The sequence below is a fragment of the Typopeltis vanoorti genome, chromosome 10 (assembly GCF_054136105.1).
Source record: "Typopeltis vanoorti isolate ZY-2024b chromosome 10, IOZ_Tvanoo_1.0, whole genome shotgun sequence".
Taxonomy (NCBI): Eukaryota; Metazoa; Arthropoda; class Arachnida; order Uropygi; family Thelyphonidae; genus Typopeltis; species Typopeltis vanoorti.
In genome coordinates, this window is record NC_143558.1 from 52971592 (window position 1) to 52983003 (window position 11412).

Genomic DNA, 11412 nt, shown 5'->3' on the forward strand with positions numbered 1-11412 from the left:
TTGAATAGTTGTTCCAGACATGATGTTAGGGCCTCCCTCGATGAGTCTCTCGACTCCTTGGAGTTTCCCGGAACAACAACAATAATAATAATAATAATAATTATCTATGCATGAGCTTAATGCCATGAAACCACACTTCTGACATTACTAGGAATACCCTAAATTCAAATCTTTCTCTCACAATTTGGCTAAATATCCTGCTGATCAAACACACAACACTTACGAGGGCTGTTCGATAAATCTGTGCAAAGGCTAAGAGTTGGCACCACCAGTACATATCGAGGTTATTTTTAGTTGCCGGAAACTGTTGGAGGATCACACGCTAAGTTTCAGTCAGATAGATCTATTACTCTGTTTGGCGTTCATTTGAATCGATCAAGTACCGTGATTTGTGAAAAATGGATGAGAAAGAATTTCCTGTAGTGATTAAACATTACTTTTTTGAAAGGCAAAATGACTCAGGAAACCAAAGCTAAGCTTGGTAAACATTATGGTGAGTCTGCACCTTCGATTAGAATGGTTTATAAGTGGTTTAATAACTTTCGAAGCGGCCATATGAGCACAAGTGATGCTGAATGTTCTGGATGCCCTGTTGAGGTCACTACTCCAGAAATTATTGAAAAAATTCATGATATGGTGATGGATGATAGAAGAGTGAAGGTGCATGAAATTGCTAAAGCTGTGGGTATCTCAAATGACCACATACGTACATAATATTTGACATGAACATTTACATATGAGAAAACTATCCGCAAGATGGGTGCTGCGTTTGCTCACACTGAATCAAAAGCATCAATGTGTGAACTGTTGTAAGGAGGTCAAAAAGAAAAAGCTTGAAGCTTTTTTAGCGGAATCCAGAGGAATTTTTGCATTGTTTCGTAACAGTGGACGAAACATGGATTCATCACTACCAGCCTGATACCAAGGAACAGTCAAAACAATCGGTTGGAAGCAGGGAAACTGCACCAAAGAAAGCGAAAACCATTCCTTCAGCAGGCAAGGTTATGGCCACCGTCTTCTGGGATGCTCATGGCATAATCTTTATAGACTTCTTGGAAAAGGGCAAAACAATTACCGGAGTGTATTATGCGTCTTTGCTGGATCATTTAAATAATGAAATAAAGGAAAAACGACCACACTTGGTGAAAAAGAATCTTCTTTTTCACCACGACAACGCACCCGCTTGCTCTTCTGCAATTGTAACCGCAAAATTGTTTGATTTATGCTATGAAGTCCTTTCACATCTCCCCCCCCCCTTACTCTTCAGATTTGGCTCCCTCGGACTTCTATCTGTTTCCAAACATGAAAAACTGGCTGGCAGGAAAGAGATTTTCATCAAATGATCAGGTGATTGCCAAAACAATTGCGTATTTTGAAGAGTTGGACAAATCATACTATATGGATGGGATCAAAAAACTTGAGCATCGTTGGACTAAGTGTATGGACCTCAAAGGAGACTATGTTGAAAAATAAAAAATGTTTGTCCCAAAAAAATTATGTTTTAGGCGTAGGTTTCTGTGGTTTAGCAGTTCATAAGAAAGATTCTGGTAATTGAACCACATGTTTATTAAAATAAATAACAATAAAAAAACTCGATAAGTTTCGTAAGTCGTTTGACTTACATCTTCAGGAATCAAAGGTAACTAAAAGTTTAAACACAAGAAATGAGAAATTACTCAGAATAGTTCATTCTATGCAGTTGTGGCCATCTAACTGTTCATTAAATTAAATATCTAAATGCAGATTAAGTACAATGCTATGTTTGAACAATGCTGGATGCTGCACGTTCTGTTGTTCACATTCACATTGTCCGAGGTCTGACTTGGGTATATTTTTTATCAATGCTGACCAAACTCGGTGTAGAATTAGGCCCTGGTTTTTGTTGCATTGCTTTGGAATTCTAAGCATGTTTGCAGCTTCTTTAAATTTTCTTATGTAACAATCTTTTTCAATGTAAAACATGTTGGTTTTTTGCCAGAGTATATTATGGCCGGTGGAAGTTGTATGGTATTCTAGGCCAGATTTGTGTTCTCTTCTTTTTTGCACGTCTTTTTGGTGTTCGTTCATGTAAATTTCCCCTGATCTTCCCGTCTAGACTACATAGCAAATTAGTTTTTTTCATTTTTGTACGGACTTATCAAACAATCCTCATATACCTCTACAATTCTTAGAATCTTCTTTTCTTCCCTTTTTATAGTCAGATGATATATATAGTATAACAAATCCTACTCACTCACTCACAAGGGATATCCCATCCATAACCATTTTGTTGAATATCATCATCAGGGCCTGCCTGCACTACTTTGCTATCACCATGCTTCAACATCTCTGCTACCACTCCACCAGGGGCAGTGCCTTTCCATTCATTGATTTTTGAACAGCTTGTGTCACTACCTCTACTGTCACTTCAAATACCCTTTCTAATGACAATAACATCTTGTTTCTTGATATTCCACTGTGTCATCATATAACCCTTCAGAATATCTCTTAAAGAAGAAAAATGATATGAAGAGAAATAATATTGCATTTTTTGGGGGGCTATAATGTTATTGCCTAAAATCATCAAGCTTCATAAGAGCAACTATATCCCACTAGATATTCAGTTTCATTATACTTATTTTCCCACACTTCTTCCTTAGCCTTAACCACTATTCTATTTGCATGTCTCTTAATATTGTTGTTCCCCTGTCTGTCTTGAGAGGCTTATAATCATCAATAATCTGTGTAACCATCAATTATGTGTCCTTTTCATTTTTTTCTATCGTTACTTTCACTTGTTGACTCATCCATTCTATATTTTCTCATCTCTCACCTTTTCTTCCAAAGCTTTTTCAGCCTGATCTATACATTTCTTTAAATGATCATATATATAATCCAATGCACATCCTTCTCTTGTTAAATCCAATTTCTGCTCAAGCTATCATCTACAGTATGTACATCTCATATGTTGTTGTCCTGTAATAATACTGTTTTGTATCTAGGATTTAATCATAATAATTTAAGTGATGCGTTTTGTATTTCTTTTTATTTATCACTCTGTTAAGCAGTTTTAATTTTAATACAATATTTTGTGTTATATTTGAACAGGTTCTTATTGTTGAATTGTACTGTCTGGATGGCCATATTCACAATGAATTGATTCTGAAGAATAAAAATGAACAAGACGATTCTGAAATAACTAGAATAGCAGCTGATATTGTTGTCCTTAAAACCAGATTAGAATCGAAACAAGATATGCTGAAAGTACGTTTGTCTATCATTTGAAAAGTTTATTATAAAATTTGAAGGTGAACTTAAGATTATGTGTAAGTCAATTATGATTAGATAAATATATAAGAAAAGTGTTTCAAATCATCATAAAAAATACAGAGGGCTTAATTAAAGAGTATGTTTTATTAGTTATCTCTTATTTGAAATTATGGCAGAAGCAGTTAAGTTTTGAGGTCAGTATATTATATTTATATATACACCCAATTTTTTCTGAGTGAAAACCTTTCTGTCTCCATATATCTTTCCTATCTTTAAACTAGAATCTTTCCAACCAAAGGGAAAATGTGTTGTTCACACAGCTCTCCTATGGAGGCATAATAATAAATTTATTACTAGCTGAACACCCTTGTGGTTTAAAATTTGTATTTAATTACTATGCCATGCTGCTTCAGATACCAGTATATTCTTCCATGTGTAATATTCTGAAACAATCAGCTCTCACCATAGTGAACTCATAGGGATCAACAAAATAATTTGTCATACTAGAAGTTTCATGGTGAATTTCCTTTAAAATCATATTCCTGTTATTCTGCTTTGTCTATAACTTTAGGTAGTTATTGAACTCATCATGTTAAATAAATACAATATTAATGAAGGAAAAACTCACGTAAAAAGATTATTTAATAATATAAGAGCAGGTAAGGCAGGAACTATTAAAACACTGGTTCATCGGGCCCACTCCTTTTATTCTTCATATGATCTATTACAGAAAGAACTGCAATATATTACTTCTTCCTTTCTATCTAATGGATATAAGAATTCCTTCATCAAAAGAGCTTTGAATAGTTTTAATATGTCTTCCTCTTCAAATACAGAAGAAATAATGCACATTCCTATCCCTTATGTACAAGACATTAGTGAATGTATAGCAAAAGTTTTAAAACCACTGAATATTTTTGTTGCCTTTCGACCATTCAGAAAAATCTCCACCTTTCTCGCTTCTCCTAAGGACAAGCTTCCACATCTTAATTATCCAGGTGTCTACCAGATTCCTTGCTCTTGTGGATTGTCTTATTTCGGACAAACTGGAAGATCTGCCTCTATTCGGCTAGAAGAACACCAATCTTATATTGAATAAGATTTATTCAATTATTTATTATTTATTCATTTATTTATTATTTATTTATCAGTTAACCATTAGAGGGTTACATGGTGTGTAGTGTTTGTAGAGAGCTCCTGAACAGATAAGTATTATTTTAAGTAATAATTGGTAAATTTGCTTGAATCTTAAGTAGTAGTATATACTTTTCGTATCTTAGCATGTGTGTGTGTGTGATTTTTGTGTTTTCTGAGTTATTTCAATTAGTAATTTGATAGATATGATTATTAACATGAAGTGCACATGACACCAATAAAAAGGAATAAAATGGCATCCATATCGCCATCTTTGTACAACAATTTTAATATAAAGGATTTTATTCAGTGTACCGTTTGTGAAATGTATGCTTTGAGGAGAGCGGTTGGAGTCTGGTTAGACAATGATAGTGGAGTGAACGTGTGCAGAAAGTGTAAGGAATGTGAGTATTTACAGTGTGTTTCAGGTCGTGAGAGTGATATTGTTGTTGAAAGTGAGAATATAGAAAATAGTGATATGCAAGGTATGAATAGTGATATTTGCGATGTAGTACCGGATAGCTGTAAGAGTGGCGTTGAAAGTGAGAATGAAGGTGAAAATACAGGACGAATGAATGAATTAATGGATAATAAAAATGATGAGACAGATGCAAAGAGTGAAATTGCACAGTTACGCGGAGTGATACATAGGGCAAATTGTTGGCAAAAATGTTTGCCGAGCATACCAACTAATAAACGGCAAAAGTATGATAAGAAAAATAAGAGTATGATAGCGAGTATAAACAAAATGAAAGAGTGAGTGTTGTACAGAGATGCTTTAGTAAGAGGTGTGATAGATATGAGAGTTTGACAAAATCGTACCAACCTGGTGCGAACGTTAAGGATGTAAGCGAGTCAATTAGAATGCAAAAGCAGAGGGTGAAAGAATTGATAGTAGTAGCAGGAACGAATGATTTGAAAGGAGACAAAATGGCTATAAGAGAGGATTTGAAGGAATTACTTGAGGTAGCAAAAGATAACAGTGAGAGAGTTAGGATGGTGAGTCTGTTGCCACAGTATGACAGTGAAGAATATAGAAGGAGGGTCAAAATTGCTAATGACTTTATGTGCAGATTATGCAGGAGGAGTGGTGTGGAATTTGTGGATGTGTGGAGTGAGTTCGATGGACGAAAGGATTTATATAAGATGGATGGTTTATATTTGAATGGATTTGGTATGTGGACACTTGAAAAGGTGTTATTGAATGAAGTGGAAGTGGATATGCAGAATCAGGGAAACTAGAGTTATTAAGAGGCAGGGAGAATATGCAGACTTTAGGGAAATAGTTGAGTGTATGAATGTGTGTAATATGCCCGAGTGAGTGCAAAGGACAACAAATCAGAATGGGATAGTTAGTATAAGGCATCAAAGTAGGAATTTGACAGATGGGCTTCTGCAATTCATGTATACTAATGCCAGAAGTATTAGGAACAAGAAAGAAGAATTCTTGGCCTTGATTGGCACTTCCAGGCCACAGGTTATTGGCATTAGTGAAACATGGCTGACAGTGATTGGTTCAGTGGTATGGCATGTAAAATTGCAAGGGCTGGATGTTGATAGTGCATGGGAGACGGTTAAGAAGTGTTTGCAGGAGGCAGTGGCTGACTGTATACCTAGAGTCCGAATAATAAATCAAATAGTCGTTAAATGGATGAATAACACCATTAAGCTTGAGCTGCAAAAAATATAAACAACTATGGAGGGAATTTAAGGAGAAAGGTGACCGGCAGGCACATGAACAGTATAAAGCACAGGCCAGAAGGGTAAAGAGTGTGGTAAGAAAAGAAAAATCGGATTATGAAAGAACATTAGCCATGCATGCTAAAGAGAATCCCAAACAGTTTTTTGATATGTTGCAAGTAAAAGAAAAAATGTATATGGCAGAATGATTTTAAAGAATGCTGATGGTAGGGAGATAACCGAATCAGTTGATATAGTGGAATTACTGAGTGAGCACTTTGCTAGAGTATATCATCCAGGTGGTGACATTGCAGGAATGAATGAACCAATAGCCCGTATAATATGGGAATTGTGGTGAATGAAGTGGAGGTGAATAGTCTATTACAAAACCTCAATGTCAATACATCTGTGGGATTGGATGGTATACCAGCTCATGTCGTACGTCAGCGGCTAAAAAATTGTCAGTGCCCTTGACCATGTTGTTTGATTTGAGTCTTGGGTTTGGGTTAGTCCCGAGGGGATGGAAAGAGGGGAAAATAGTTCCACTGCATAAAGGAGGTTCCAAGACTGCTGTTGTAAATTACCTACCAATCAGCATATCAGGAATCGTTGTCAAGGTCTTGGAGAAAATAGTCAAGAGGAAAATACAGGATTCGACAGATGAAAATGGGATACTGTATGGGGGACAGCATGGTTTTGTGAAGGGTAGATTATGCCTCAGTAACTTGCTCACGTTTTATAACATAGTGACAGCTGAACTGGATAGGGGAAATGGGTTTACAGTGATTCTACTGGCCCTTGCTAAGGCCTTTGACAGGATACCACATGGAATTCTAATCAGTAAACTGCACCATAAGGGAATGGATATAGGGTTGGTGAGATGGATAGGAGGGTGGTTGATGGAGAGATATCAGAGAGTGGCTTATTCAGGAGTAGAGTCCAAAAGATGGCCTGTGACTAGTGGTGTGCGACAGGGTTCTGTTCTTGGACCACTGCTGTTCAATTTGTTCATTAACTATATAGGAAAGGATCTGAGAGGAAATGTTCATTTGTTTGCTGATGATGCAAAGTTAGGTAGAGCAATAGTGAGTGCACAGGATGTCAAAATTTTGCAAGATGATTTGGATAGTTTGGAGGACTGGGCTAAGGAGAATGGATGTCAATTTAATGTGGCAAAGTGTAAGGTTATGCATTTTTTTGTGGTGAAAAGATTAGCAGCAGTATATCACATTGGTGGAACCATACTCCAGGAGATTGACGAGGCCAAGGATTTGGGAATGTTGGTGGATAGGGAGTTGAAGTTCGGGCGGCACATCGTAAAAGTGGCTAAATCAGCTCATCAAATCACTTGGTTGCTGGAAAATACTTTAACAAGCAGAGACAAACAGGTTATTGTTCCTCTGTATCGAGCCTTGATAAGACCCATCTAGACTACTGTGCCCAGATATGGGGGCCAGGGTTTATTCTTGATGGGAGGAGGTGGAGAGGATCCAGAGACGAGTGATCAAGATGATAGCAGGTCTATGGAATGAACCTTATGAGAACAGGTTGAAGATTTGTGGGTTGCAGAAATTGGTTGATAGGTGGAAAAGGGGTGATATGATTGAGACATTCAAATTACTGAAGGGTTTCTATAAGATTAATTCAGAAGATATTTTTGAGAATAGGACTGGTGGTGGGAAGACTAGGGGCCATCCATGGAAGCTTGGCAAGAGTGTTAGAGCTAGGTTTTTTTACTTGGAGAGTAGTGAATGAGTGGAATTAGCTGCCAAAGTCTGTTGTGGGTGCCATGAATGTGAATGAGTTCAAGGCGCGGTATGGTAGATACTGTGTGAATGTCGAATAGTTGTTCTTGACATGATGTTAGGGCCTCCCTGGATGAGTCTATCGACTCCTTTGAGTTGCCTGTAATAATAATAATACCACCTTGAACCTGAACAATCTGGACTTGCAGAACTTGCCATCACCACTAGACATAGAGTTCATTGGAAAAAGACAAGAGTCCTTCACAAAAGTCGGTTCCTCATGGAACAGCTGTATAAAGAAGCGTGAAACTTTACTTCACTCTCCTAACTTAAACAGATCCGATGGTTTACATCTATCCCCTTTATGGGAGATAATACTTTATAAATCAACTAATCTTTCCTAACTTTTTATTGTATATATATATATTTTTTTATATTTTATTTTATTTTATTTTTTTGTTAGGAAATTTTATGACCCTTTTTAGTTATCTAGCACTAGCTACTTAGGTGATGCTTTTTGGAATTGATGGGTATTGTTTAATTTGTACTGAAGATGCCTGTGACATACAGGCGAAAATTATACTATTAAATAATCTTTTTACGTGAGTTTTTCCGTCATTAATGTTGTATTTATATGTCTGCTCATGGTATTCCTTTATTAAAACTTAAGCTCATCATGTTATTATTTACTATAATGATAATTGCCTATAAGGTGGCTATTGTTGCAGGCAGCAATTTCCATTTAGTTGTTACTGGTTAGCTGTGCATTGTTAAAATATTGCAGCAGAAACTTGGAAAAATATGTATATTTTTATCTGTTAATTGTGAGTTTCTTTAAGCAGCTGCACAATTGCTGAAATTAACTATAGTTTTGTCACAATACGTGGACAAAAAGTATTATAAGAGCATATATATAGCTGGCTGCCATTTCTAGGTATTATTGTATTGCACCATTATTAGATAATCTAATAGACAATAGCCTAATAATTTAGGTGTTGAACATTATTCATAATTTATTTTTAACAAAATTCAGTGAAATATAAGCCAATTAATAAATATCATTTTTATAATTTAGTTAATGCAGTGTTGTAATACCATTCAAAATAAGTTTTGAATAACTTTCACCACCTGAGCTTGTCAATTAGATTGAATATCATACACGGAGATGATACTGTGTGCAAAGTGCTCCAGTTCAGTAGGTTAAAACTGAAATTGGCCAGATAATTGAACAAGTTAGCCTTCCTCAAATGATGCTGTGATAGTGATGTTATTCCTGCTTTACTCAAATTTAAAGAAAAGTTACATTCAGCTAAAGCACAATTGTATTTACCGAAGGGTGAGTTTAACTTTCCTTATGGGAATAAATTGCCACTACTCACATAGAGCTTACCAAGTTAACCAGCACTATAACTGCTCTACATGAAGAACTATTTAATGTTTTAAATCCTGGACTTTAGACCATCCTATATCACATCTCGAAAGTTTCAACATAAAAAGAATTCACAAAAGTTAAAAGCAGGCACTTGAAGAAATTTTAAATCCTACCACACCTCTTTGGTTTGGGTACTGTTAATGCAATTTTAAAGAGGTTTAGAAAGACATTTTCCTTTTCTTCTGACGGAGAAGGAAAATGCAAGCAGAAAAGGAAAACTACACTTACTCAAGATCATTTAGTAGTTGGTAAAAGTAAAATGAATCCAAGATTGTCTGCTGTAGACTTAAATAAAGACTTGGCTATTAGTGAGATTAATGTTTCTTACATGACAGTCCATCAAAGATTGTTGGAATCGGGGGGGACTGCTCACAGACCAAAAAAGAAATAACTGTTGATGAAGGTTTTGCAGTAAAAAAGGCTCCAGTGGACAACATATACAAAGATTGGATTATTGAGAAGTGGAATACGATCATATTCTCAAATGAAAGGCATTTCTTTGTCCAAAGAGAGCAAGTACTACCCTATGTTCACAAGTCAGAAGCTTAGAAGACTTCCTTCCCTGCTTCAGTAAGCTTCTAATCACCAAGCTAAAAAGCTGCTCTGGGGTTGTTTTAGACATGATGGTCCAGGATCACTTGTGACTGTTGACAGTAGGATGAAAAGTTACCAATACATAAAAATATTGGAGAAAGTAGTGGTCTCAAAGATCTAGAAAGACAAAGAACTTCTTCCAACAGGATCTCGCTCCATGCCACAGTTCAAAAAAAAAAGTGAAAGAGTTTCTCAAAAATCATAACATCCAATTGCTTCAGTGGCCAGGCTCCAGTGGACAACATATACAAAGATTGGATTATTGAGAAGTGGAATACGATCATATTCTCAAATGAAAGGCATTTCTTTGTCCAAAGAGAGCAAGTACTACCCTATGTTCACAAGTCAGAAGCTTAGAAGACTTCCTTCCCTGCTTCAGTAAGCTTCTAATCACCAAGCTAAAAAGCTGCTCTGGGGTTGTTTTAGACATGATGGTCCAGGATCACTTGTGACTGTTGACAGTAGGATGAAAAGTTACCAATACATAAAAATATTGGAGAAAGTAGTGGTCTCAAAGATCTAGAAAGACAAAGAACTTCTTCCAACAGGATCTCGCTCCATGCCACAGTTCAAAAAAAAAAAAGTGAAAGAGTTTCTCAAAAATCATAACATCCAATTGCTTCAGTGGCCAGGTGTTAACCCAATAGAAAATTTGTGTGAATGAGACTTGGACAATTAAATTATGATACAAAGGATGACTTAATACAATTCATTATAAAAGTATGGTTTTGATGCAGAAATAAGAAAAAAATAAGAAATGTGTTCTACTTTGAGAGTACATGCCTAAGCAAATTAATGAACTTATTAGGAACAGAGAAGCACACATATAAATTATTAGGTAAAGTTGGAATTTAATTTTTGTACTTATTGCAAAATTAAAATTTTTCTTCAAAATGTGAGTGTTCAGATTAATTTATTCACTACTGTATTATCTGGTGTTTGGCCTACAGTACTACAAAATCATGTAGGGTGTTGCCCTACATGATTTTGTAGGGCATCACTCCCACAGCATGAAGAAGAGAGAGAAAGGGGAGGTGGACAGAGAGTGGAACACCTGCTCTTGGATCCAAACATAGCCTTTGCCACTTCTCACATTCAATAAACAAGGTGGTGGTGTAATAAATTTAGTTTAATCCTTTATCCAAGTGTGAGCAAACAAAGTTTGCGCCTGAAAGTATCTTCAGGACTGGGGTAAGCTGGTACAACACCGGGCAACTCATTGCAAAGGTGGAGCAAGCTAACATCACTCCTATCTCAGTATCTCCCATAATGCAAAACACATCTCCTTGCAGATATGTATAATGTTATGCATTAAAGGAAGGACCACTACCCAGACTAGTTTCGACCTTTATTGAGGTCTCTTCAGTGGGAGCCAGGCCCAAGTGGAGATACCAGGCAGAAGCATTAGCAAGGTCATCTCTACCTATAGGAGTTGCCAAATGGTGTGCCACCTTTTTTATTAAATTACTCTGGATTTAGAGAATGATGTTTCAAGCTTATTTTTCACTTGGTTAGACTATAATAAATTTAATTTAATCCTTTATCCAAGTGTGAGCAAACAAAGTTTGCGCCTGAAAG

At 36.2% G+C, this 11412-nt stretch overlaps 1 protein-coding gene across 1 annotated transcript in view; it reads left to right on the plus strand.

Annotated features, from left to right (window-relative positions):
• Positions 1 to 3264, plus strand: part of LOC150102416 (muscle-specific protein 300 kDa-like) — a 1203500-nt gene extending 1200236 nt beyond the window's left edge. Inside the window, exon 79 of the mRNA XM_090399574.1 lies at positions 3088 to 3264. Coding sequence (XP_090255700.1) covers positions 3088 to 3264 — 177 coding nt within the window. The remainder of the gene's footprint in view (positions 1 to 3087) is intronic.
• The last annotated feature ends 8148 nt before the right edge of the window (positions 3265 to 11412 follow it).